General features: G+C 38.9%; 2 protein-coding genes across 2 annotated transcripts in view; both read left to right on the top strand.

The window, feature by feature from the left end:
• The window catches only part of LOC120956334 (uncharacterized), a 76,732-nt gene extending 64,537 nt beyond the window's left edge, over positions 1-12,195 (top strand). Inside the window, exons 14-15 of the mRNA XM_049609184.1 lie at positions 1,431-2,637; positions 12,081-12,195. The gene's annotated coding sequence lies outside the window, so the exon portion shown is untranslated. The remainder of the gene's footprint in view (positions 1-1,430; positions 2,638-12,080) is intronic.
• Positions 12,196-15,390: 3,195 nt separating this feature from the next.
• Positions 15,391-27,287, top strand: LOC120954824 (insulin-like receptor). Its single transcript, XM_049609183.1, has 11 exons — positions 15,391-15,530; positions 20,970-21,135; positions 21,228-21,713; positions 21,820-21,964; positions 22,029-22,635; positions 22,721-22,838; positions 22,893-23,121; positions 23,194-24,712; positions 24,794-25,034; positions 25,111-25,290; positions 25,359-27,287. Exons 1-10 carry the CDS (start codon positions 15,495-15,497, stop codon positions 25,266-25,268), a joined length of 3,705 nt encoding a protein of 1,234 aa, XP_049465140.1. The 5' UTR covers positions 15,391-15,494; the 3' UTR covers positions 25,269-25,290; positions 25,359-27,287.
• The last annotated feature ends 30 nt before the right edge of the window (positions 27,288-27,317 follow it).

Genomic DNA, 27,317 nt, shown 5'->3' on the forward strand with positions numbered 1-27,317 from the left:
ACATCATGTATCGATCGATTTTATTCTCAGGATTCACATGTTTCATCACAATTGGAAATTTGTTATTTAACATATTTATAAATAAATAATATCAGCACGAATATTTTTTTGAAATAAACGTTTTGATAAAATCCTTAGCATGAAATCTATAACACACTGGCACATTCCATATGTAGTTATACAAAACTCTTCCAAATGACAGCAATTGGCAGGAGAAACTCTCGCCTTTATGAACAAGTAGATCCAGAAAAGGGTACAAGAAACTCTCGTCAGTATGCCACACATTTGTGCATCACCCATGATCATATATGTTATGGGGGTATGTTTGTATCTTGTATACATGTTCCTATATAATTTTCTAGAATGTAGATAATTATGTTATTATTTGTAGCATTGACACTGAATGCAAAATGCTGATTAGAACAATCTTCATCAACTAATAGATGAATGAAGTCGCGAGACTCAACATTTCTAAAAATCAAACTTACTATTACAACTTCGCCGACACAATGAAAAATTTGATTGTCAAATTGTCGATAAAATGATTTGAGGATTTTTAGGCGCTTGATGGTAATGGTAATGAACTACGAACTCTTTCATACAAATTTCGAATAGGCACTCATCAGTACACATGCATGCACTATTGCGAACAGTTTGTAGTAGTGATGTGCTGTATGGAGCGCACCCATGACTCCAATCCGACTCCGACTATTGTTAGTCCAATTTCGACTCCGGCAATATGAAACCACTAGATCTGCCCGGAGTCGGAGTCGTTTGGAGTCGTTCGGAGTCGCCCTGAGTCGTCCGGAGTCGTTCGTAGTCGGAGTCGTCCGGAATCGTTCGGAGTTGTTCGGAGTCGTTCGGAGTTGTTCAGAGTCGTCGGAGACGTCCAAAGTTGTCTGGAGTCGTTTAGAATCGGAGTTGGTTGGAGTCAACAGGAGCCGTGTGGTTTAATGTGCTTGTGATCAGACATTTCCTTTCGTTGTGTTTTTTTTGTCTTTCTCTTTGGGCGTGCACTTCCTATACGAGCCGACCTCGGCCGACTCCAGATGACTCCGGATGACTCCGTCTGACTCTCCGGACGACTCCGAATGACTCTGACTCCAGGCGACTCCGGGCGATTTTGGACGACTCCAGATGACTCCGGGCCATTTCGGACGATTCCGAACGACTCCGGATATTGCAGCGCGGACCTACCTTCCGGAGTCGATTCCGAATTTATCGGAGTCGGATCAGAGTCGACTCCCGATTTTTCCCAACTGTACCCATCACTAGTTTGTAGGTGTAAATGGGGTTATTCATAAATCGTTCATATGTTTGGAACAGAAAAATAATATTTAAAAATTTTATAGAATGATAGTTAATACCTTAAGTGTAATGGTTGTTAGTGATTCATTTCATTTTTGTTAATTGCTTTTATATTTTTAAAGATCATTTTTTTATTGAAAATGTAGGCACACGGAGCTACATATGGAAGCAGTACGAAGCACACATAACAGCAAATCCTTCGCATGGAGATGGTGTTGCTTTAATATAATATTTTAGTGTTGTTAGTGAATAGCTAGAGTGCTAAATGTGAAGCGTGTTACACGACTTACGGAAGAAAATTCATAAACAATGGAAGGAAGTGTTACAATGAATATGTGGCGGTACTTTCATCATTATAAATTATTTAATGAAATCCTGTATGAGTGGTGATTGTGTATATTTACTAGACCATGGTCTAGTAACGTGCTATATGTGAATAAAATACGCACTCGCAAGTTCAGCACCATGATACTATGGGATGTATGGAAGAAATATATCAATTTGCTTCATGTGGTAACAATGTGTGTCTACGTGCGTTTTACCGAATAAAAATCAAAAGTTCATTATCGAACCGCTTCAAACAACAAGGAAATGTTCAACCATACCCAAGCCCTTAATTGGCTTCATGATTTGCAAAGTAATCAAATCGTTCACCAAATAATGGAAGTATCTGTACCGCGCATGTTAAGCGCTATGCTCAAATTAAAGACTATCCAGAAAACGGTGATTGACTGCCAAGAAAAAAATCCTAAACATCCATAATGAGTGAAACGGAACTGTGGAGCACAAACGGTGCACCGAATAATTTTTTTAATGAATGTGATTTAAGAAGTGGATGCCTGTGGCAGAACTTGAAAAATAATAATAAGGAGTCATATTACAGGCTATCTCCGAGCTTATTTGGTTCATATTATCTTCCTATTTGTAAGTGTACATATTGGTATGATATCAACAACAGCATTGCTACTGCTGCAAATGATGGTAACAGTGCAAGCAATAGTGATAGGCTTAACAATACCGTTAAAGATTATCATAAGGATAAAAAGAGTGATAGTGGTTGCTATGTAGCCAATGATAGTCGATGGAGCATTGTGCAATGCTTTGCAAATGAGTACCTGCCGGGTGCAAGGAAACATAATCGTTCTAGTTTGTGGAAACGGTGGCGCTGGAAAAAAATGTCGTCATTCGGAAAAGCACTTTTAATCTATTGCATATTCTCTATAAGTATCAACGTCACTGCATCCCAAGACATAGATGCTTTACAGACTACAACCCGGTTAACTGCATCGCAACCAAATGAAGATGCCTTCATCATGAGTCCTGGAGAAGGTAAGTTGGTGAACTATTTTATAGATTATAATCGAAATATTATCTAGAGAACATCAAATATGATTATTATTTTTACTTTTAACTCAGAAGTGACTAGTACTTTATTTGCTTTAAATATTTTCGATAACATCACATCACTTACAACTATTTTATATACACCCGTTTCCAGCTACGTTGGAATCTCATGCCGGATGCATTGAATCATGTGCCTCCTGCTTCGAATCGCACTTTTCGATATTTTTCGAATATTTCGCAATATTTTCGATAACATTACATCACTTACAACTATTTTATATACACCCGTTTCCAGCTACGTTCGAATCTCATGCCGTTTGCATCGAATCATGTGCCGCCTGCTTCGAATCGCAAGCCACTATGATCGAATGCGTGCCGCTACGGTAAAATCGTGTGCCGTTACCATTGGATTTTTATATCTTCAGTCTGTTTACAGTGCAAAGGCAACACAAGTTTTTACCAAAGTGAGTTCATCAGGCCTATTATATTGCGTTCGGCATTCGAGAAGATTCACTCGCACGTTCATTATGTTCATTTTCGTATCGTTTTGCTAGTGACGTTCCGCCACCGACAAACCGACGTGACACTTCGAACAAAATTAGCTTCAAAAGTTGTCTCCTTATTTCAAATGAAAATACGTTAAACACTAGCGCCATCTCTATAATGATTCGCTTACTACACTGACACAAAGGAGGAACTGCTAAAACCCTGCTAAAAACTGCTTTTTGTTTTTCTCCGTAAATTCCAATGCGCATTGTTTTATTCACTTCTCACATCTTTTGCATTGATTTGGAAACTTATAAAATGATTTTCCTGGGTGTTTTGTCCAAAAATTCTCACAAAATCTTGCCTAACACTTCCTCCGCCGTTTGTACTTGGAAAAGTTGTTTACATCGAAGCAGTAGTGAACTGAGCTTACTTCGACAGAAGTGATCGCCTCACATACAAATGACAGTACTTTCGTGTGGGACAAGGTGTATGGATATTAGGAGGTGAAGTGCTTCAGAGCAAATTGACATTTCACGACTTGACATAACAATACTGGGGGCTCCGGTATTAAAATCTGGGAGGGGGTATAGAAAATTGTATGCGATTTGACATAACAATACTCAATGATGGCGCCCGGAAAACGCGCTAACAATTCACCTCCTTAATAAACACACCTTGGTGTGGGACACTTTTGTAACGCCAGTGTCACGTCGGTTTGTCGGTGGTTCCGCTTCTAGTCGCGCATCGGCAGCTTCGAGTCGACGAAGTAAAAATCGGTACCGTATTGCTCGAACAGGAAGGTGCATTCGAGAGATTTATTGCCGACAGCTCAAGCTGTCGCAAACGCGCAAATTTAACCTCACAAAGAATTTAAGCTACTGTCTACGTGTGTAATAAAGTTTAACATAAGTTTATCAACACTCTCATCATTCATATTTACCCCATTTCCAACAAAATTATGCAAAAAATGATTTTAAAGAAGTGCTGAATCCGTTTATTTACACTCACTCCGACCGCCGGTTGCTTCGACCAACTGTCAAACACACAGAACACACAGAGAACAAAAATGTCGACGAAACCTTCATCGATTCGAATGGCGAAAACGATACCAATTTTTCTCCCGCTCGACTCGAGTGCTTCCGACGGAATCGAATGTTATTCGAGTAAAATAATAGGCCTGTAAATGTGTTTGGCAATGTCATGCAAAGTAGCGCTTATGTTATATTTCTCTAATTTATGTGCAATTTGTTATTCCTACCATTTTACAGTAAATAATTACAAAAAATTCCTTCTGAATGTACTTAAATGCTATTCGTGTTATTTAAATAAATGTATTTAGTAGTTAAACCGTAAAACAAAACGATTTCCGTAGCTTTAACCTGACGGAAAGCTGTTGAACAAATAACGGTCTCCGTTTGAGTCAGGTAATGCAAATGGCCTTCGTTCGGTTAGATGTATCAAACCAGATACAAATAGAGTTCTCTAACAGGGATCATAATAAAAAAAAATCAGTATTTACTTTGTATCTAACACACGAGTCACATAATTGGCACTTTTATTTACTGTTTTGTAAGTCTTTCCTAAATTTTCACAATTTTACACGATATTTGAGAATAATTGGAGGTCTGTTGAATGAAACAAAAGGATATATGCACTGTATTAAATATTACAGCTGTATGGTTTGAAGGTGCAACACAAAATTAAAATTTATTTAAATTTGCTGATAGGAAGTATCTTAGTTAGCAAGTCTGCTTCTTGATTTTCAGAACAAACGTGTTTTAGGTGTATTAGATTTCTTGCAATGCTCTGCCTGACGAAATGGTGTCGTATATCGATATGTTTACTTCTGGATGAGTAGCCAATTTACTTCTCTGCCAGATAGATAGCACACCAATTATCACAATAAATCGTCACTGGCTCTGCACATCCCAATTCTTGTCGAAAACCTTTACACCAAACAGCTTCCTGAGTAACTGCTGAAACTGCCATGTATTCGGCCTCCGTCGTCGAAAGTTGATACTGTTGATTGTTTACGGCAATGCCAGGCCTCCAGACTGTTTCATCACTTAACCAGTGATAGAATGACGGTTATCAGTGTCATTGCCCCAATCAGCATAACAAAAAACTTTTTTCCATCGCTTGTACTGTTGTATATAAGTTTCATGGGTTTCGTCCCTATCAAATATCGAAGAATTCGTTTCGCTGCAATCGAGTGAGCTTTTCCAGCAGCATTGCAGTAGTAACTCACAGCATTCCAAGTACTGCAAGCCACCTATCAGTTCCCGGTATGGTACATTTTCCATTTGCTTGCGCTCTTCTTCTGTCTGTTAACTCATATGTGGACTCAGTTTCTGTCTTGGGTTAGCTGGCGTACAGTGTTGCAATCTGCTACACCATAACGATTCAAAAGTTCATTGTTCTTGATCCAGCATTACTACACCATCAGCTCTGGTCACACGTAATCCAAGAACTTTTTTAGCAAGACCCAAGTCCTGCATTTTAAAACGCTTCGTCACCTGTTTCTTTAAATTCTTCTCCCAGCTGCCATTGTTCGAGACGATCAACAAATCATCTACGTAAACTGCTACTAAAAGAATGTTTCCATCATTAATATTACAGTACACGCAAGTATCTTAAATGAGCTGCTTTAACCCAATGCGTTTCAGCTCAGCATCTAGCTTCAAGTTCTATACTCTACTAGCTTGCTTCCGATCCATATAACGATTTGTTCAGTTTACAGACCTTGTGTGGTGCTTTACTCACGAACCCTTTTGGCTGCTCCATGTATATTTCCTCTTCCTCCCGATCTCCTAGAAGGAACACTGTCACTGCGTCAATCTGCAGTATCTTCAGGCCCATTTTGACAGTCAAGGACATAAAATATCGCACGGTAGCCAATCGAACAACAGGTGCATATGTCTCGTTGTAATACACATCTTTGACTTGAGAGAAGCCCTTTAAAGGGTTTTCCAAGACAGTTTCGAATTTAAACATTGATGTTCACCGCATGCAAAATGTTGTTTTACATCGATCTGTCATTTCATTTCCATCAAATAATTTTTAATCTACAGCATGATTTTCAACACGTCTCAAGCTAGATTGAGTTTGACAGTTCTTTGCTATGTGTTGAAAATCATGTGTAAAAACTAAAAATTCGTTTTTAAGCATATATAATATTTGACAGCTGTTGAAAAACATCTTGGATACGGTGAATAAATAAGTGCGAAACTGACTTGGAAAACCCTGTATGACTAACTTGGTTTTGAATCTCTCCACCGAGTCATCTGCATTGGTTTTCACCGTATATACCCACTAAGAAGCAGGCTTACGATCGAAGCAGGCTTTACGACCAGCAAGCAAACTCGTCAGGTTCCACGTTCAATTTTCTTGCAAGGCATCAAATTCTGATTTCATAGAATCTTTCCAGCCTTTGGTATCTTCTTAGGAAACAGCCTTTCGATACATATTAGGTTCATCGGCGATCACCGGAAGTACGGTACAGGATTCACCTCGTATCTAAAAACTGTGAAGAACTTTTAACCGCGGTACTGCTACTCATTACGAAATCCTGGTACTTGCCTGGGGTAATGCGCTCCCTCTCGCTGCGCCTTACCAACTTATGTGGGTCCTCTAATTGTGGAGGGAGCGTGGCAAGCTGCTCGATCGGTTGATGATGTTGAACAGCTGCAGCTTCATCTCCATTAGCATCATCGTATTGAATCGCCGTCATGGTCGTCAATATCATTTCGGTCTTCAATTGTATCCAAACGTTATTCTTCTTGATGCTGTACGACAGGCTGTACATACAATTCTCCAAGATCAACTTCAGACAATAACTCTCCCAACTCATGAGCTCGATTCGTTGCACACTTGTCTAGGAATTTGACATCCCGACTGATTATGATTTTCTTCGTATTCGAGCTGTAAACTCGATACGCCTTGGAACTGTATCCGATGAAAATGCCATAATCTGACTTGACGCAGTGCAAGCGTGCTGGACCCATAACCTATTGAATATTACGTCTGTAAGGTTTGGAGGTGTAAAACATAGAATAAAAATGTATTACCACATAACCAAAGGCTACTCCTATTCGAAGGTTACTATCAAAGTGTATTTAGACCAGGTGGTCTCGTCACATACAAATTGACAACTAATTTCGGAAACAAAAAAAAGCAAAGTGAGTGTATATATCAGGTGGGCTTATGGTGTTCTTCCTCACCAATACATCGACACACAGCTAGACAGTTTGTTCCATAACAAAATCTAGTATGCCTTGAAGATTAAAGGGGTAGCTCGCAGAAATGGTATGTGGTTTTACTCAGGCGTAGTACGAAGAAAGAAGCCAAAAAACTTACGTGACGGCCAGTTCTTGAATTAAGACGGTACTGCATTCCAACAAAACATTTCCTTCGCTAAATCTGATATATAGGAAACAATTATTGAACCCGATCAGCCAGCAAGTAAGGAGCAGTGTACCATCCGAACCAAATACTGTATCATACTTAAAGTGAGGAACTTAACAGAGTACCTGTTCATATATCCTTTAGTTCGGTTCTACAGACCAATGATTGATCTCAAATATCGAGTAAAATTATGAATGTTTTGGATTGGACTTTGGATTGAGTACAAAGAAAAATCATCAAAGCATTCAGTTTGTTATGGATCTAACTGTCAAACCAGATTTTCTTCCTCTTTTCGTTTTTAGACATCAAATTGCACTACATAATCCCACCTGATGTATCAACTCACTTTGCTATTTTCGTTTTTAGACGTCAAATTGCACTGGACAAGCCCACGTGATATATCAACTCACTTTGGTACTGGCACACATTCGATCGTAGTGGACTGTGATTCGTAGTAAGCGGCACGTGATTCAATGCAAACGGAACAGATTCGATCGTAGCTGGAAACAGGTGTACAGTGAACCCTCTCTTATTTGAGAGGCGATGGGACTGTCGAATAAGAGGGGTTTTCAAATTACAGAGGTGAAAAGTGAATGAAAGGTCCATACAAACAAGAAGGAGACAGAACATTTAGTATGCAGCCTTAACTGTTGCTATAGGAAACTGCGAACAGAATCGCCAATTTGAGCATACATCTTTCAATAACCATGGCAACACCATACACAAATAAGAGGGACACAGATTTCATAGGTTTTCTAAATTAGAGGAACAAAAATGTACTGGAAATCAAGGGACTGTGCAAAATGTTCAAATAAGAGAGGTTTTTCAAATTGGAGAGGTGTCAAATAAGAGAGGGTTCACTGTATTTCTAAATTCGTTTTTGAAACGTCATCCATCTGGTTAGGGTATTGTACGCATACAATACAAACACTTGTTAGAGCCGTAATTGTGTATAAACTAGTGGTGGGTCATAGCGAGCGCCTACACGTGTGGTCCAAAACAGCCGAAGTCATACAAAATCATAGAAAAGTCTGCGCCCATGTGTTCCGGCGTCCTCCCGACGTTTACCGTATGCGTAACAGGTAGCTGAAGTTGAACTGCTTACCTGCCGTATACTGCTGTAATACCGAGCGAAACGCATATACAACGCGTCTAGAGGACATGTGTAGCCGGGAGGAAACTTTTGTGTGTCTCTTTTGCCTTGTCCTTGCCTTTAGATCCTGATGAGTGAAGCATGCATACCTTACGGGTACATTCGTGGTATGAGCCTATCCCTCTTACGTTAATGGTGAAGATAGAATCGTATGCTGTCGGCTCTGCATTCGGGAATCGATTCCGACCCGTGGATGCAGCGGGTGCGCTAGGTCGGAATCGGAATCAAATCTGACCCTTGGATGCAGTGAGTTCTGGTCGACCCGATGATGAGTAAGTGCGAGAAAGCATAAGCGACTCCGACCCGTAGGTGCAACGAGTTCGGGTCGAGTATTGAACCTACCTTACCCGACCCGACCCGAACTCGCTACACCAACGGGTCGGAGTCGCTTATGCTTCCCCCATGCTTGCTTACCCCGTACAATTGAGCACACTAAAACTATTATTTTTTTTACCAAATATCAAATATTTTTCTAAGTATTGAACGTTCAACGATAAAATTGCAATTCAATGAATTTTATGAGTGAATAAAAAGTTGTTTTTACCGAAAATTACCGAATTTGTTTTAGTTTTCCTACCGATAACCTCTAAAAACAATCTGGTCATTCCGCGCCAGCAACCGGCCTGCTGAAATCAATTGCTCCTAGTCAATAATACATTGCACGCAATCAAAAATAGAGGATACTAGTCAAGAATCTATTGCGACTACAGTCTGTTTCCGAGTTACGCGGTTTGTGCGTTCCCGAGAAATCCGCGTAACTCGAATATCCGCGTAAGTCGAATTTCGCGGTTTTTGACCAAATTACAATTGGTTACTCGGTTCTTTTTATTCAATGTAGTGCTTTTATACACTTTATCATTTATTTGATACGATTCGTGTAGAACATTCTGATATTTTTCGCTTGTAAGTGGTTTAAATGTATTAGCAAAAAAGCAATTCATACTGCATTGTACATTTCTTGAGGCAAATTGTACTGATTGGACTAGGCATGTGTAAAATGAATAAAATAAAATAAATAAAAGAATCGCACCGTTCGAACAGTTCGGTAAAGTGCACGAACGAACGAGGTTCTTAACAAAAAGAACGACCAGGACTTTTGGAAAAACTGACTACACCGAACGCGTTCGAACGTTCCGTTCAGTGTTCGACGGCACACATAAATGTGGTAATAAAACGTGCAAAATCATATTGCTTTCTCGCTCTTTCTCGCACCGTGCGAACGGGTCGTCAGAGATCAAAATGTACCCTGTTGGTGTTGAAATCATACCCATACAACTCAATTCCTCGAACGCCGTCGAATTTGTCCAGCAGTGTTCGATACGTGTGCTGTTGGTGTGGAAATCGTATCTATACGACTGAATTCATCGAAAGCGTTCGAACTGGTGTTCGATCTGTGTTCTGTTGGTGTGTAAATCGTACCTACACAACTGAATTCATCGAACGCGTTCGAACTGGTGTTCGATCTGTGTTCTGTTGGTGTGTAAATCGTACCTACACAACTGAATTCATCGAACGCGTTCGAACTGGTGTTCGATCTGTGTTCTGTTGGTGTGTAAATCGTACCTACACAACTGAATTCATCGAACGCGTTCGAACTGGTGTTCGATCTGTGTTCTGTTGGCATGGAAATTATACCTATACAATTCAATAGATCGAGCCCGTTCAAACGGATTAGTCATTGTTCGCAAATGAACTGAACTGAATTGATTGCGCTCATCATGTTGATCCATATTTAAGTAGTTTTTTTAAATAGAATTTGGTCCTATTGTTTCCTATATATCTAGTTTTTGGTCGGTTTTGCGATGGATTGTGTTGACCAGACAGCCGAGTGTTTAATGTTTTTAAATGATTGGTTTCAACCGCAGAATGAGTACTTCTTTGGCTACAGCATGCGTCTATGGTGGGTAAATAAAAAAGATAACGAGCGTTCTTTGTGAATAAAAACCTCATGAAACAAAGAACGAAAGAATCGTCGTTCGCGTTCGGTTCTTTTTGGTGAGCGAACTAGTTCGTTCGCGTTCGGTGAAAAGAATCGTTTTGCCCATGCCTAGATTGGACATTTGATCTGTCAAATTTAGAAAACTGCGTATCTTCGAATCCGCGTAAGTCGAGAACCGCGTAACTCGGGAACAGACTGTATTCAAAAAAAAGTATGCTGCTAGTCTAAACACAATTGGAAAACCTTGTATTAAGCGGAATATTCACAAATGGGAAGAAATGATGAACTGTTGACTGGAAATTAACAAAATACTTGATTTTGAAGATTTTTAATGGATTTAGTTGTGATTTTGTACACGTTATTCGTTTACATTGCACATCAGCTGGTTGCTGTGATGCGTTATCTGACCTCGTCTGGCCTTGCGGTTATGCTTTTTTGCACCTACTCATCATTCGGGACCCGAACTCACTGGAACCACGGGTTGGAATGAAACCACCCTAGACTGACCCGACCCGAACTCGCTGTACCAACGGGTCGGAAGCGCTTATGCTTTCTTGCACCTAACGGGATCGTTAGTAATGCTTATTAAAGAAACAATACAATAAAACAATGTATGTCAAATAGGTTAGAATCGGTTTTAGCAAAAAATATTGTAGGTTATACCGCGGAAATCCCTACGGACAAAGAGCGGGTTATTTTTAACATGGTGTGCGTGCACCCGCAAATTCACCCAAAAGAAGACTTTCGGCCGTATCGGGAAGCTCGTTCGTTCCCGGGAACGTTCGCCACGACGCTCATTTTCACTCATTTCATAGCCCTCTATGATCAAAAATTAGAAAACCGTCTAGGTTTTGTTCTGCCCAGTCTAGTGGTACAACCCTGGTCACTCATGAGCAACGTTCTTCGACGAACAAGCTCCCCGATACGGCCGTTTATCTGGCTGTTTCAAAAGAAGGAGCTGGGGAAAGACAAAACGCGCTCTCGCATCCTTGTGTTTCATACCGTTTCTCCTTGCTTCTACGTACCCTTCACCTGTAAATCTCGCTGTCTTTGTTTGTAGCGAATCCTATTACTAGTTTTTTTTTAGAATTTTGATTTCACAGTACGCATAATGAAATAAAATAATGAAATAGCGGTTAAATTGAAGTAGGGTAACGCAAAACGGGCAGTTCTTCCTGAACGAAAAAAATGAAATAGGATTATAAATCCTATTTTAGTAAAACGCTGAAATAAAACACAGACAAGGCAATTTTTTTAGTTAACGTTATTCAATAGCTTGAGTTTTTGAAAAATATGTTTGATGTAATTGCCCCACGCACATGTGTTTATTGTTGCGTGGAAGAGCCGAATTATGCCAATCGGCTCAAAGTCTCTATAAAAAATGTGTTTATTGTGATTAATAATTTAATTTATCTACAATTGTTTCTGTTTACGTGTGTGTAGTCTGTTCGAGCGTGGATGTGCGGAACACTCCACTTCATCTGGATCGACTAAGAAACTGTCGGGTGGTTGAAGGATTTGTGCAAATTATGCTTATTGACAAATATGGCAACGACAGTTTTGATAATTACACTTTCCCACTGCTGACGGAAATCACAGGCTATCTGCTGTTATTTCGTGTAAACGGTCTGCAAACTTTAGGGCAACTATTCCCTAACCTTACTGTTATTAGAGGAAGTGAACTGGCCAACAATTATGCTCTTGTAGTGTACGAGTTAATGCACATCAAGGTAAGTACAGCTATTTGCATTGAAAATTATTAAATAATACTATGTTAGTTTGAATAGATTTATTTCCTCGTCTATATTATTAAGCAGAGGCGTACCATTTTTTCAAAATACTGCGATGTTTATTTCGGAATTGTTTTAGGAGTTGGGGCTAACTTCACTAATAGATATTCAACGTGGTGGCGTGCGCATCGAGAAGAACCCTAATTTATGCCATGCAGATACGATTGATTGGAAAGCTATAGCGCCTTATGGCGAAAACTGGATTAAAGTAAGTATAGATATGAATCTTTTCTGAATTTTATTCTCAAAGTCGAAATACTTTAATTCTCCATTTATCAATGACAAACATGGAAGAAAAAAATCTCTACCAGTTAATTTTATTGATTCGGTGTAGATTCGGAAAAGGTTTCAATGCATTTGTTCTAGACTTCAACACTTTTCTGGAAAATGGGCCAAGGAAAATAAATTTACGGTTTTACAAGGTTTCTCTCTTTATATCAAGATTGTTGAACCCGTTCCCGATTATTTTTTAAGCAATGCAATGATTGCAGTAAGAAGTTTGCAAACGTTGATGATATGCAACGGGGGACGATGGGATAATTTTAATGATCTGCAATACCCTTTCTCGAATGTCAACCCGCTTTCGTACAAACGTGTGCCTTTTTAATCGTTATATGCAAATATTATAACAGTGATCGAATAGATTACAAATATAGCGGAATTTGGGGCATTTTTCCTTAAAATCTTTAGTTTAATGATCAATTGTGTATACAGTTGGTTCCTTTCCAATGACTAGGTATACTGAGCCGAATTTCATATAGACCAATCGATATTCCCCATTGTTTTGAACTGATTTATATTGATTTTCAAAATTGAGCAGAATATTATAATTTTTTAATCCAACCAAATAAGCTTTCAAAAATCATGCGAACAATCAACCGAGAAAATATTTACACCACCGTATAGCTGAGAAAACGTGAAATTTTTTGTGGGGTTAGTTGAAAAAAACTTTCTTTTTGTCACTGAAAAATTCAATTTCAAAAAAGTTAAAACTTTTGGGGCAAGTGTGCCATCTCTGTTTGGGGCAAGTGTGCCACCATCTTTCATAGGCGCGAGCTGTCAAAAATGTAAACATTGTTGTAGCGTGCTGCGGAATGGTGCGCTATTGTGAGCGGATTCCACGCCAGAAAAACATAACAGTAACAAACCATATTGTGGTACAGTTGGTGGTCAAAAAGGGTTCATTGGTGACTAAATACATGTAGGAATACATACACTAGTGGTACAAACGTAATGATTTCCAATTATCTAAGAAATACGGTTATTTTAGCCAGGTGGCCGTCTTACCCCATACGAGTGGCACTCTTGCCCCATAGCCCAAAAAACAACGTCTTTTTGGACCCTTTTTAAAACGCTTCAAAAACTGTTTTATTTGCACTTTTTTCTAGCGAAACTCATTTATAAGTGAGGAAATAGATGTAAAATGGTTATGAGATTTAAATCGGCTTTTGAAAAACACGTTTTAGTGAGTTATAACTTGCAATGCTTAAGGTGGCACACTTGCCCCAAGTTCCGCTACTGCCCTGATTGACTGTGTAATCAATTTTTGATAAACGTATTTGTTTTGTTTTTTTTTCTAAAATTCAAACAATAAAAAACCGTTCCAAATATTTTATTAGTTAGGAAGTGTATAGTGTACCAGAAACTAATTGACATGTTTATAAGTGGTAGATAATTTTGAAATTCAAATCGTTATTGTTTAAAACGTGATACCAATTATGTTTCTTGGAACCACTCGCACGCACCGTATATCTCCCATGACCATCGGGATGATCAGCGACTGAAAATGTCACGACCAAGTGACTGACCAACAGCCCTATCGGGGAACTCGTTCGTCGATAAACGTTCGTCGCTCATGAGTGGACAGGGTTGTACCACTAGGTTGGGGAGTACAAAACCTAGACCGTTTTCTAATTTTTGATCTAGAGGGCTATGAAATAAGTGAAAATGAGCGTTCCCGGGAATGAACGAGTTTCCCGATACGACTGCAAGAGTTGGTTGAACACAATCAGCCGTATCGGAGAAATCGTTCGTTCCCGAGAACGTTCGCTGCGACGCTCATTTTCACTCATTTCATAGCCCTCTATGATCAAAAATTATAAAACGGTCTAGGTTTTGTACTGCCCAACCGTGAAAGATCCGCCCAACCGTGAAAGAGAAGTTGATGAAAACCGTGAAAGATCCGAAACCAACGGCGGCGAAAGAGATGGCGATCTGGTCTGAAAAAGACGGAGAGGCGCGTCATATGATTGGTTTAGCCGTGGAAAACGACCTGTTGGTCCACATTTGCCGGAAAACTACCGCGAAGGAAATGTGGGACACTCTCCTGAGTATCCATGAAGTAGAATCTATGAATACGATGATGACGGTAAAGCTAAAGATGTGTTCTTTGAAGCTGCCAGAAGACGGCAATCTTCCGGAGCATCTTAAGCAGTTGACGGCGATGCACGTTCGTTTGGAAGTGGCAGATGAGGGCTTAATGCCTCCACAGTTTGTGGCTGTAATGCTTTCAAGGCTCTCTATGTCCTACGGAACACTAATCAACGTCATCAAAAGCTACCCGAAGGATCAAATCATGGAGGATTTGGTGAAGAATAAATTGCGTGACGAGTGGCAAGTGAAGTGAAAGCAGGCAAGAACGTTACGATTTTCAAAGTGGCTCGTGTGATAAAAAGGCGTTGAAAATTGGAAGTATCATCAAGGTTTTGCCAAAGATGAAGAAACGTGGCGTTTGTCATTTTTGTTAAGAAGAGGGACATTTTATTCGAGATTGTCCACTGATGGCAGACGTTCGAAAAGATTTTAGTATGAAAAACAACCAGAGAGGTGACAGAGCTTACTTGGTAAAAGAACCAAGCATGTGAAGGAAACTGGTGGTATTTGGATTCTGGTGCGACCTAACATATGACGAACAATGTTTTTTTTATACAAAAATCCGTCCAGATAACCGGAGATTTGCTTAGTTGATGGGACGAATATAGCGAATAAAGGTGACAATGGTGATCGAGTGAAGACGACACCTTTACTAGAAAATGGCGATCGAGTGAAGGTTACGCTTAACGATGTTATGATTGTTCCGTCACTTGCTGGAAATTTGCGCTCGGTGAGTAATATTTGCGATCTTGGATTCAACATTTTATTGGATAGAAACGGTTTCAAATGCGATGATAAGAAACAATGCTTTTAAGCAAGCAACGTTGTGGACTCTTCTTCTTCTTCTTCTTTGGCACAACAACCGTTGTCGGTCAAGGCCTCCCCCTAGCTCACTAGTGAAGTGAGCTAGGCTGTCAGTGACCTATTGATTACACATAGCAGGATAGTCAGTCGTACGTATGGGGGCACGGTCTATTCGAGGCTTAAACCCAAGACGGGCATGTTGTTAATTCGTACGAGTTGGCGACGGTACCACCACAAGGTGGACTCTATCGGCTGAAAAATTACGTCCAAAAAGTACTACTTACAAAATCGAAACATTCGGAATTGTGTGAACAACTGGAGGATCGTCGTTTAGGTCATAGAGATCCCGAAGCAATCTCTGCGATTGTTCGAAAAGAACTTGGATATGAACTACAAATGAAGAAGTGCGATGTTCAGTGTGTCTGCGGAATGTGGGGTGAAGAAAAGATGAGTCGTTTTTCGTTCTCGAAAGAATCCTTAAGTAAGTAGCATACAGTTGGTGATTTAATTCATTCTGACATTGGAAGCCCAATGGAAGTTACTACCCCGAGAGGTAACAGATATTTTATGAAGCTGTTAGATGATTTTAGCGGATGTACTGTTATCTATCTGTTGAAGGCTAAGTCAGAGGCTGAGTATAAAATACAGGAGTGTTTTAACTTAGTAAAGAATCAGTAAAGCTATACAAGAGTCCTACATACGGATGGAGGAGAATGGGTTTGCATTGTATAGCAGTTTTCGAGCAGCTATCTAAGTGAGTATAATATACAGGTGGGCTTATCCCAAGGTGTATGAATTTAGAAGGCTGATTTTTATCGCTTCTGCTTCTGAATGAAGATTTTAAGAGTGTTTTGAGTATTCGTCAAGCCTCCAGAAAGCTCGTTTGAGCAAAAGTTTTCACTCGTTCTGTTAAAAAGTGATGCTCAAAATTGGTTATAAAAAAATGCTATAAGACCACCTGAACTACATACACTTTGATTCTATATTACATCACCTGATCTCTTTAATGCACCTTGGGATAAATGTAAACAAACCCGTGTTTTCGAGAAGGTACTTGAATCTAATTCTAGCTTTGTGGCTAGAATAATCTAGACTGAAAATTGCAGGCTAGCTTTTTCTGTGGTTTTGTATGGAGTGTTTACATGATTTCAGCCTCCAACTGTCAAACTCCATACAAAAAACTAACTAGAATCGTGAAGGCCCCCAATATTAGAATTGAGAATAGTATTGAAACACAAACCTAAAGCTAAAACGGAAGTATTGAAACACAAACCTAACCTTGAAGATAAAACGGTGTCTCGCAGAAATGGTAGTTGGTGGTACTCTCAAGTAGTTAGAAGAAAGAAGTTAAAAAGCAGCTTAACGGTCAGTTTTTGGATTGATATCAAGATATGAAGGTCATCTGTTCCCAATAAAACCGTTGCTTCGCTATATATGATACATAGGAAGTGATTTTTTAATGCGTACAACCAGGAAGCAACCAATCAAACAAAAAACGGTAGAACGCTTTAAAGAGTTCTAACCAATAGCTGATCAGAGTTCCAATTTACACATGATCAAGTTCCGTTCATCTTATCACGAATTACTCTCAAAAACTGTAGAAAATAGTGAAAATTTTGGACAGACTTCTGAGTGAGTATTCGGAAAAATCATCATAGCACCCAGTTTATTATGGATCTAACTGTCAAACCGAGGTTTCTTCCCGAAGTGAGTGTATATATCAGGTGGGCTTATAGTGTTCTTCCATACCAATACATCGACACACAATTAGACAGTTTGTTCCATAACCAAATCTAGTATGGCTTAAAGTTTTAACAGTATCTCGCAGAAATGGTATGAGGTTTTACTCAGGCGTAGCACGAAGAAAGAAGCCAAAAAACTTACTTACGGATTCCAACAAAACATTTCCTTCTGATAAAAAAAATCTAAATTCTGATTATGCAAAAAAATCAAAATGCAAACAACCGAATCAAATACGGTATCATACTTAAAGTAAGGAAATTATCATAGTGCCCTTGAATACATCATTTTGTTTCATTCAACAGACCTCTGATTGTTCTCAAATATCGTGTAAAATTGTGAAAACTTGGGATAGACTTAGAAAAAAGTGTATGGAACAATCATCAAAGCACCCAGTTTGTTATGGATCTAACTTTCAAACCAGGTTTTCTTCCTATTTTCGTTTTTAGACGTCAAATTGCACTGGATAAGCCGACCTGACCGTAGCAATAGACGATGCGCAATCTCAGATTGCGCATAAATTTGTCTGTCAAACGGATCGGTTTGATATATTTATCTGTCAAAAAATATTTATATATCTCGGACATATAATCTTGAAAATTTATGCGCAATCTTGGCGCAATCTGAAATTGTATGGAAATGACGTTTATAGCTCAGGGTTGGCTACGCGAAATGACATATGTTTTGATAAAACGAATATATGCGCAATCTGAGATTGCGCATCGTGTATTAATACGGTGATACATCAATACACTTTGATGTAAACTGTGTAAAAAGCAATCAAGCAACCGCTGGAAAGTAATGTTAATCAGTCTTTACTAGATTTCTATTATAGAGATTGTTAAGGCCGGGGGACACTGTGCGTACTCGCAAGTGTATTTTTGATATTCACTTGCGCATCTGGCGGCCGCTGGTGGAAGCTTTTTTTGTCATCGAGGCCATCGAATGGCCATGCCGGATCTCAAAATTAAGTAGTTTTTCCATCGTTTTTTGTCACGAAAATGGATGCAATGCGTGCAGGACATGTGCAGCTTCTTTTTACAAAACTTTTTTTGTCCAAATTAATTAAAAAATATGGAAAAATAACATTTTTTCTGAAGCGGTTCTAAATTGTTTGGAAAAATGCTTCGGTCAGCCGCCGCCAGATGCGCTAGTGAAAAATAAAATTACACTACGAAGTACGATCAATGTAGCCCGGCCTTTAAGGAATTTCTATTGGTAAAAAAAAACTTTTTTCAATTTATAAAAAGAAGGTTTAACTTATAGGGAGAAGGTCGGTTGTCACTAGTGGCTGAGTCGACTAGCTCGTACAGAGTTAGAAACGACCCGGAACGGCCTAGCTCGTCATTATTTTTCTGTCTTTATATAGTATATAAGGGGTTCTAAACTACGTATGGAATTAAAAGAGATCAAGCTGTTTAAAAAATTCTAGGTTAAATTGATTTGATTAACAAATGATCGCCATAGAGACCCAACTAGGTTGGTAGTGTAAATGTTTTCACTTTCAAATTAGTTTGGAATTGATCAGCTAACTCAGCGGTCGGCAAACTTTTGAGATACAGGATCAAATTTAGCGAATGATTGTGAGTCGCAATTTAGAAGAATACAGTTTTTGCTTGGATTTAATTAATCGATTACAAAAATTTAGGAACAAAATAGTTGGTGATATCAAACAATGCGATTGGTGACATTATTGTTTTTCGTGTAAGTCGAGTATCATGTTTTACAGCCAAAATATACTTGATTAATAATGATTTTAGATTATATTTAGTTAATTTATGTAATTTTTTTTAAATTTTGAATTTAAATTGAATTAGTATTTATTATGAGTATTTAAATTGACATAAAAATTAATATAAAATGTTAAATTAGCATTTAACATATTCTTCATTCAATTCAATGTAATTTAATAAATTTTTATTATTTATCTGCTATTATATTCAATAGGTTTATTAACACATTTTTGAATAATGAAAACATTAATTAAATGGAAACGAGTTTAAATGATCCTACAGAGTCCTACCTATAGGCGATATGGTCCTAACGAGTCTTGCTAGAATTCCTGTATTGTTTGTTTGGATTTAAGCTTTAATTTCTCGCCGAATTTAAATAATCCTACAGAGTCCTAAGTATGTGTGATATAGTCATAACTAGTCTTGTTTGAATTTCTGTATTGTTTGTTTTGATTTAAGCTTTAATTCCTCGCCGACAGAGCGACTGAATTCTCCAGGATTTAATATAAAAAATAAAATTTCAACGTTTCATGGGACGATTTCACGTCCACTTCGGCTATAAAGCGACCTTTACGTGAAATGAACTTAAAGTAATGGGAATTGGACTCTATAGCCTTGTTGGACATATGCGATAGGATTTTCCTAGGAGCCTGTCCAAAAAGGGTACCATAGAGTCCAATTTCTATCATATGAAGTTCACTTCCTATAAGAGTCAAGAGTCCTGGAAATCCCTGTATCCGGGCCTTAATTACGGACGCCTCCAAACCATCTTGCCACCTCAATTTGGGCCTACCATGCTTTCTCTCTCCTTGTGGACGGCCTAAAAAGACTTTAAGGTCTGGGTCGTCCGTTTCCAAGCGCACAACATAGCCAGCCCACCGGAGCCTGGCGAGCTAGATGCGCTGCATGAAAGTGAGGTCGCCGTGCATCTCGTATAGCTCGTCGTTATAGCGGCTTCTCCATTGTCCTTCCACACATACGGGGCCAAGTATCCTTCTGAGCATCTTCCTCTCGAACGCGGCTAAGAGGGTTTCGTCAGATTTGGACAGTGTCCATGTCTCAGAGGCGTATGTGAGTACCGGAACTATATAGGTACTATAAACTACGTACGTAGGTTTGGATTATTTATTGGTAGGGCCGCTGATGTTGCCATCATCAGTTTGGTTTTTGCCTCGTTGATCTGCAATCGGAGGTTCTCTGCCGCCTGCTGGATCCCTTGGTAGGTTTCTGCTACATAGAAGAGACGCAGACCAATGATGTCTATATCATCAGCGTATGCTAGGATCTGGGATGATTAAAGAAGATGGTTCCCGAACTCTCCACTCTCGAGTCCCGGATGACCCTCTCTAGCGCCAAGTTGAATAGAAGACAGGCAAGCCCGTGCTATCATATGCGGCTTAGAAGTCAACGAAGAGATGGTACGTGTTGTTTTTGTATTCTGTCATCTTCTCCAAGATCTGATCAGTGGTTGATTTTCTGTTTCGGAATATTCTTTGATAGTTTCCGATTATCTTTTTGACGTGAGGGACAAGACGATCCTGGAGGATCAGGGAGAATATTTTATAGGCGGTATTCATATTGTATAGGCATATCCGCAGTAGAAGGAGAAGAATGCGATTTCTTGTCTGATGTTATCTGTCAAATCCGTTATAAATTTCGTCCGATAAAATCGCTTTGGATGAGCGTTGCCAACACCCTTAGTTTGCAAAGATCTTTTGCATAATCCTGTAACCGGGCCAATTTAACTAGATAGGAAAGTAAATGAAATAGTAAAAAAAGTAAAGCTTCCGTTTTTTGTAATATGTTGCTTTGTAAACTATGTATCATGATAACAAAATACTAATTTACTCTTGTACTATTAAACACATATTATAAACTATAATAATGGCCAGGGTAATCAAGATGGAAACGAATGCACCACTTGCCCAAGTAACGTCACCGTTTCATTACCAAGCGGTATAACACAGACGATTCGATGTCCCTTGAGAGACGTAAACCGCCTCATTCATAACGAAAAAGCAAGCCATCTGTGTTGGTCAACTAATCACTGCCAGCAAAGTATGTTGAATATCATTCATTTAACGTTGTATTAATAATACAACGGTAGAATAAAGATCCGTTTTATTAATATTCTTTTCTGCGTTTCCCAGAATGTCCGGCACATTGTCCAAAGTCATGCAATAAAACAGGTGAATGCTGTAGTACATCCTGCCTTGGTCAGTGCAGCAGTAATAACAAATCACACTGTATGGTGTGTCGAAAATATTATTACATTCACAACAACCAAACAAGATGTGTAGACAAATGCCCGGATCACATGTTTCTCTTCAGTGAAAGTCGATGTTTAACGGAAGAAGAATGTTACAAAATATATAAACCCCTTCAGCGCATAGCTGATATCACCGACAACTATCCGTATGTCCCTGCGCAGGGTGAATGTAGACTTGATTGTCCCTTAGGATACACTCTGACACGCGCTACTGGATCGCAACGTTTGGCGTGCGTTCCATGTAAGGGCCCGTGTCGCAGCGAATGCAAGGGAATGGTCATTGAAAGCATATCGCAAATGCAACAATTGCGCGGATGTACGATCATTCAAGGATCACTTTCGATTAGGCTGCGCCAACTTGGAGGAGGTATGCATAATTCAATTACCAAAACACATTCCACATGTTGCAAAAATGAAACTTTGAAATGAAACGTAATAACTTTGATATTTTTTTTGTGTATGTCAATTTCTAGAAAACGTTGTACGTGAATTGGAGAAAGTACTTTACTCAATCGAAGAGATCTATGGTTACCTAACCATTGTTCGTTCATACGCCCTAATGTCGTTGGGATTTTTTCGAAATCTTAAGATTATTCATGGAACCGTTTTAAACGCGAAGTAAGTATATTTATCGAATACGCCTTTTAAATGGATCTTGAACACTGTGTATGTGTATTTGCAGTCTGTCTTTGAGTGTGATCGACAACCAGAACCTTCAGGAGCTATGGAATCAAAATGTTACCATTAAACGTGGCAATGTTCGTTTTAATGACAACCCTATGTTATGTGTTAAGAAGATTACTTCTCTGAAAAGTCATTTTGATGAAGGTGTAGGCATTGAAAATGAAGAACAGTTAAACAAAACCAATGGAGTCCGAGTGGCGTGTGAAATAAAGAAACTCAACACACACCCGACTAAAATTTCGTTGGAATTAGCTGTCATTCAGTGGGATGCATTTAAGGACCTACCCGATATGAGACAGTTACTCGGCTATGTTGTATACTATATTGAAGCACCACACGAAAATGTTACGTTTTACGATGGACGAGATGCCTGCAATTCTCAGGGATGGCGGGTCGACGACGTAGCATACATACAGGAAAATGATGATGCGACCCATATTCTAACGAAATTGCAAGCTTTTACACAATATGCATATTATGTTAAAACGTACACGCTATCTTCAGAGAATTTAGGTGGGCAAACGGATATCACATATTTTCGAACATCTCCTGGGACACCGAGAATCGTTAAAGATTTACACGTTTACATAGATAATGACACACTGGTAAGTTAGCGTATAGTATGATATTTGATAGTCTTTTTGAAGTATTCTTATTTATTACTTTACTCTTTTTTTTAAAACCATACAGATTGTATCATGGCAGGAGCCAACCAAAATCAATGGAAAACTATCAGCTTACAGAATCGGCGCTACACTAAATGACGAGCGTAATGAAATGATCAGACAAAGGAATTATTGCCACGATGGTATGATATATTCTTTGTAATTGTTAACTTAAATACAAAAAAAAATGTTTACAGAAATTGAAAAACCCTCGTCCAAGCCAAACATTCCCGCAGAGAGCACATCAATTGCTACCACGGTAGTACCGGCCAAAGACAACCAAAATCAATGTTCCAAGGAGGAGTGTGAGGCTTTCTGCAAAACATCAAGCATTTCAGAGTCAGATAGCGGTCCGAAAATAGATATAAATGAGGTGGAGATGTCAATAGGTTTCGAAGACTGGTTACATAATTATGTGTATATCAAGTACGTTTAATAATGGTGAGTTCAAATAGTTGCATACAAATGATAACAAACAATTATATTGCCTATTTTTAGAAATCCAAAGTCCAGTCGAAAACGAAGAGAAGATGGTAGCAGCAGTGTTTCAATTCCGGTTGGGAACAATTCGTACATATTTCCATCAAACACTGAGAATGCACCCAAGCAATCTTCGAGTTATCCTATCCGAAAAGAACCCAACGAAGAGTATTACCGCAGTCTTGGAGCTACAACTAATCAAACAAGAATAACGTTTCCTCTGTCACATTTTAAACATTTCGCTCTTTACTCTTTCCGGGTACTCGCTTGTCGTGAACCGGCTGCCAAAGTTCCTGGTGTTGTGGTGCAAGATATGGCGGATGCTTGTGGCCCAGAAGCGATGTTTATATACCGCACACCAACTAAGCCTGAAGCGGACGATATTCCAATAGATTCTATAGAACTAGACGATCAGTCTAATCATACGCAACGGGTTATTCGTGTACGATGGAAAGGTCCCTCAAAGCCCAACGGAGTGTTAGTGTCTTACTCGATTAAGTACCATCGAACTGACCTAGACTCAGTTCAGCCCACCGTGCGCTGTGTGACAGTGGATGTGCACACACTTCTTGGCTATGCTTTACTGACAAAACTAGAGGCAGGCAACTATAGTGTTCGCATTATGGCTACAACAACGGCAGGCAATGGTCCATATTCTCCGCCAAAATTTCTGTATTTAGAAAAACGCGACACAGATTCTACCGTTGTAACCTGGTGGGTAATCACTGCGACAATACTAATTATTATGGTTTTGGTCATAGGTGTCGTCTACTATTTGAAGCACAACTACATACCGATGTCGAACATGCGGTTGTTTGCACAGGTCAATCCCGATTATGCCGGAGTAACCTACAAAGTAGACGAATGGGAAGTTCCCCGCGAACACATAATCCAACTAGAAGAGCTTGGACAAGGCTCGTTTGGTATGGTTTATAAAGGAATCATGACCAAACTCGGGAACGATGTTAATGTACCTTGTGCCATTAAGACAGTAACGGAAAACGCCACCGAGCGAGAGCGCGATAGTTTTCTCATTGAAGCAACAATTATGAAAGAGTTTCACACCCACCACGTTGTGCGTCTTTATGGCGTTGTATCTGTTGGTCAACCGACGCTTGTGATAATGGAACTGATGGCAAATGGCGACTTGAAAAGCTATCTCCGGCGTCATCGGCCGGACTACGAAAATGGCGAGGAGTCATCTCCGCAACCTCCAACACTCAAACAGATTTATCAAATGGCTATAGAAATTGCAGACGGTATGGCATACCTTGCAGCAAAAAAATTTGTCCATCGCGACTTAGCCGCTCGGAATTGTATGGTAGCCGAAGATCTGACAGTAAAAATAGGTGATTTTGGCATGACACGCGACATATACGAAACTGACTATTATAGAAAAGGAACAAAAGGTTTTTTGCCAGTAAGATGGATGGCTCCAGAAAGTTTAAAAGATGGAATGTTTTCGAGCAGCAGTGACGTATTTAGCTATGGCGTCGTTCTTTGGGAGATGGCAACGCTAGCCTCCCAACCTTACCAGGTAGATATGTTTGATAAATGGTATCAAGCTAAAGCTACAAGAACAACGTTAACGGATGTTATAATCTTTTTTTATTAACAGGGACTGACTAATGATCAAGTATTGCGGTACGTGATTGACGGTGGAGTAATGGAACGTCCAGAAAACTGCCCGGATAAGCTTTATGAACTAATGCGAATCTGTTGGCAACACCGAGCTTCGGCGAGACCTTCATTTATAGATATCATTCGTATGTTGTTACCCGATGCTAACGATAATTTTAAAAGAGTGTCTTTCTTTTTCTCGCCGGATGCTATGGATAATTCTATCCAGCCTGGAAATGGTAATATATCACCTAATATCTTTCGAAATTTGATTAATTTTATTGTATTTGATTTTGTATTCCATTTCATTTATAGAATTGTTAGATGATGTTACCGAACCGTTGCGTGCTAATGACGACGGTTTCGAAGAAGATGAGGATGATGCATATTCTATCGAATTGACGGACAGCCGATTAATGCACAATAATGGTCCTAAACCAGACATTCGTTCACCCCATTCACCTCAGAGGTGAGCAAACGCTCCAGGGTGCTTAGGTAGGCTTACTACTGTATAAATATCGCAACTTTGTTTTGTTAAAAACTTTTTCTTCTTATCACCACAGCATTCATATGGTTTACGAATATTTAGCCATGTTAAAAACAAACAAAACATATCGGCCAGCACCAGTCAGGAAAGCCGAAAATGAAGGAAATGACGAAATGCGATAACGATGCAAGTTATGGAAGGAGATCGGTGGTATTGATTAAGCAAGTGGAAACACTTTTCTTTTTAACCAAACATTACGCAATGGTGCCAACAAGCATCTCTTCGCGAGAGTCGCATGCAACATCGCTTAACAATCTATTAGACTGTAGCACAAACGCATCTAAATCGATGTATCGTATCCAACAATTGAGCTCTTGACAAAGGGTCTAAGAACATTGTAACAGGTTACATTATAGTTACAGATTACATTGCATTCTCGTGATCGATCTTGTATTCCTTCCCCACCAATCCGTATGAACACCTCAAACTAGTACGAATTTTAGTATAGCTAAGAGCAAACGGAGGAATCACACTTCTATGTATTGGGCTGCTAGAATTAGCGATATTTATATCCTTCGACCTGTCAAGGTAAATCGTGAAAGGAGCGTTATGTAGGTAACCAATAGTCGGTGTGTCGATCGCAAACAAATGCCACTATACTCTGTACCGAGAGTCCAAAAAACCCCTTAATCATTGTCGCCGTGCCTTCTGGCATGATACAATTAAAAGATTATAAAATCTTTTGTTACCAGTGCGCCTGACGGAGGAAACTCGATACAGGTTAACCTGGATTCCATGAAAATCCGTCAAGAGCGGTTTATATTAATATTTTCAATTATATATCCTCGGCATACGAAACAAATTTTAAGAGAGACGGAATTATATCGGGTAATACAATTTTTCGCTTAGAGCATGTGAGTGCGATAGTTAAAAAGTTTCTTTTCTATTTTTTCCTCGCATAATGGTCCTGAAAATTTTAATTTTTTAATAGAAACAATGCCTAATTATTGAAAATTACTTTCAATTTTGTTTTACGTTTTCCACATATTTTTTCAGTAATCATTGCAAAGCGTACTAAAGAGCAGCTATTAAGTTTTTCAAAATAAAAGTGTATTCACAGAAGATAGCTTATTCAGACAGGCTTTCTACTTATATTATGTAACGCGTTATGTAAAGTAACAAATGAGATGTTTCCCCAAATTTAATTATCTTGCAACATAGTTTCGGCGTTACAAAGTTTTTTTTTCAATGTTCTATCTAAACTCTAGTACCTTTTTCAATCGAATCAAATAGAGTACTCCGTATGCCAATTATGATAGACAATCCTTAGTTATATTCGTGAGTCTTGTTTACCTGATTTATTCGCGAGCATATAGCAGCACAGTTATAGCCAAGTTCATACAAAACATACAAATTAGCACAATATTTTTCGCTTAAGTATCAAATAATATGATATATACATTATTCGAGAGCAAGCAACCCCATAGTAATAATGCACATACGGTTTAAATGTAAGATATAATAACTATAATTTGAACTAAACATCTTCACTACTAAGAACAGCTAAGGTAACGGTGCATTCGATTGAAACGTTGTAAATATATGTATCTGTCGGTAACATTGGGGAATTTCAGATAAATGTCAATTACGGCATTTTGAGGCTTGTATATGTTTACAGATGACATACATAAAATATCGAAATACCTAGTTGATAGCTACCAACATATGTCTGCAATAGCTCGGGCAAGATACAAAAGCAAGATACATTTTAAACTGACAACGAATTTATGTTAAGAAAATTCTAGTATTGATTGTACCATTTGAGAGTTGACAATGATTTTTTTTTGGAGTCGGAGAATTAAATGCGAATGATACAGATTGTGTTTCGTAAATTTTGTGCGTCTTTAAAGTAATAAATAGTTTCTTACGGAATGAATGCATGTTTAAACAATGTAAATAAACAGGAAGGACGACGAAGACAAGCAAATAAAAACTAAAACAGGTATATTCTCATCGTTCGCAATAGCTGCAAGTG

Source organism: Anopheles coluzzii, chromosome 3 (genome assembly GCF_943734685.1).
Source record: "Anopheles coluzzii chromosome 3, AcolN3, whole genome shotgun sequence".
NCBI classification, from domain to species: Eukaryota; Metazoa; Arthropoda; class Insecta; order Diptera; family Culicidae; genus Anopheles; species Anopheles coluzzii.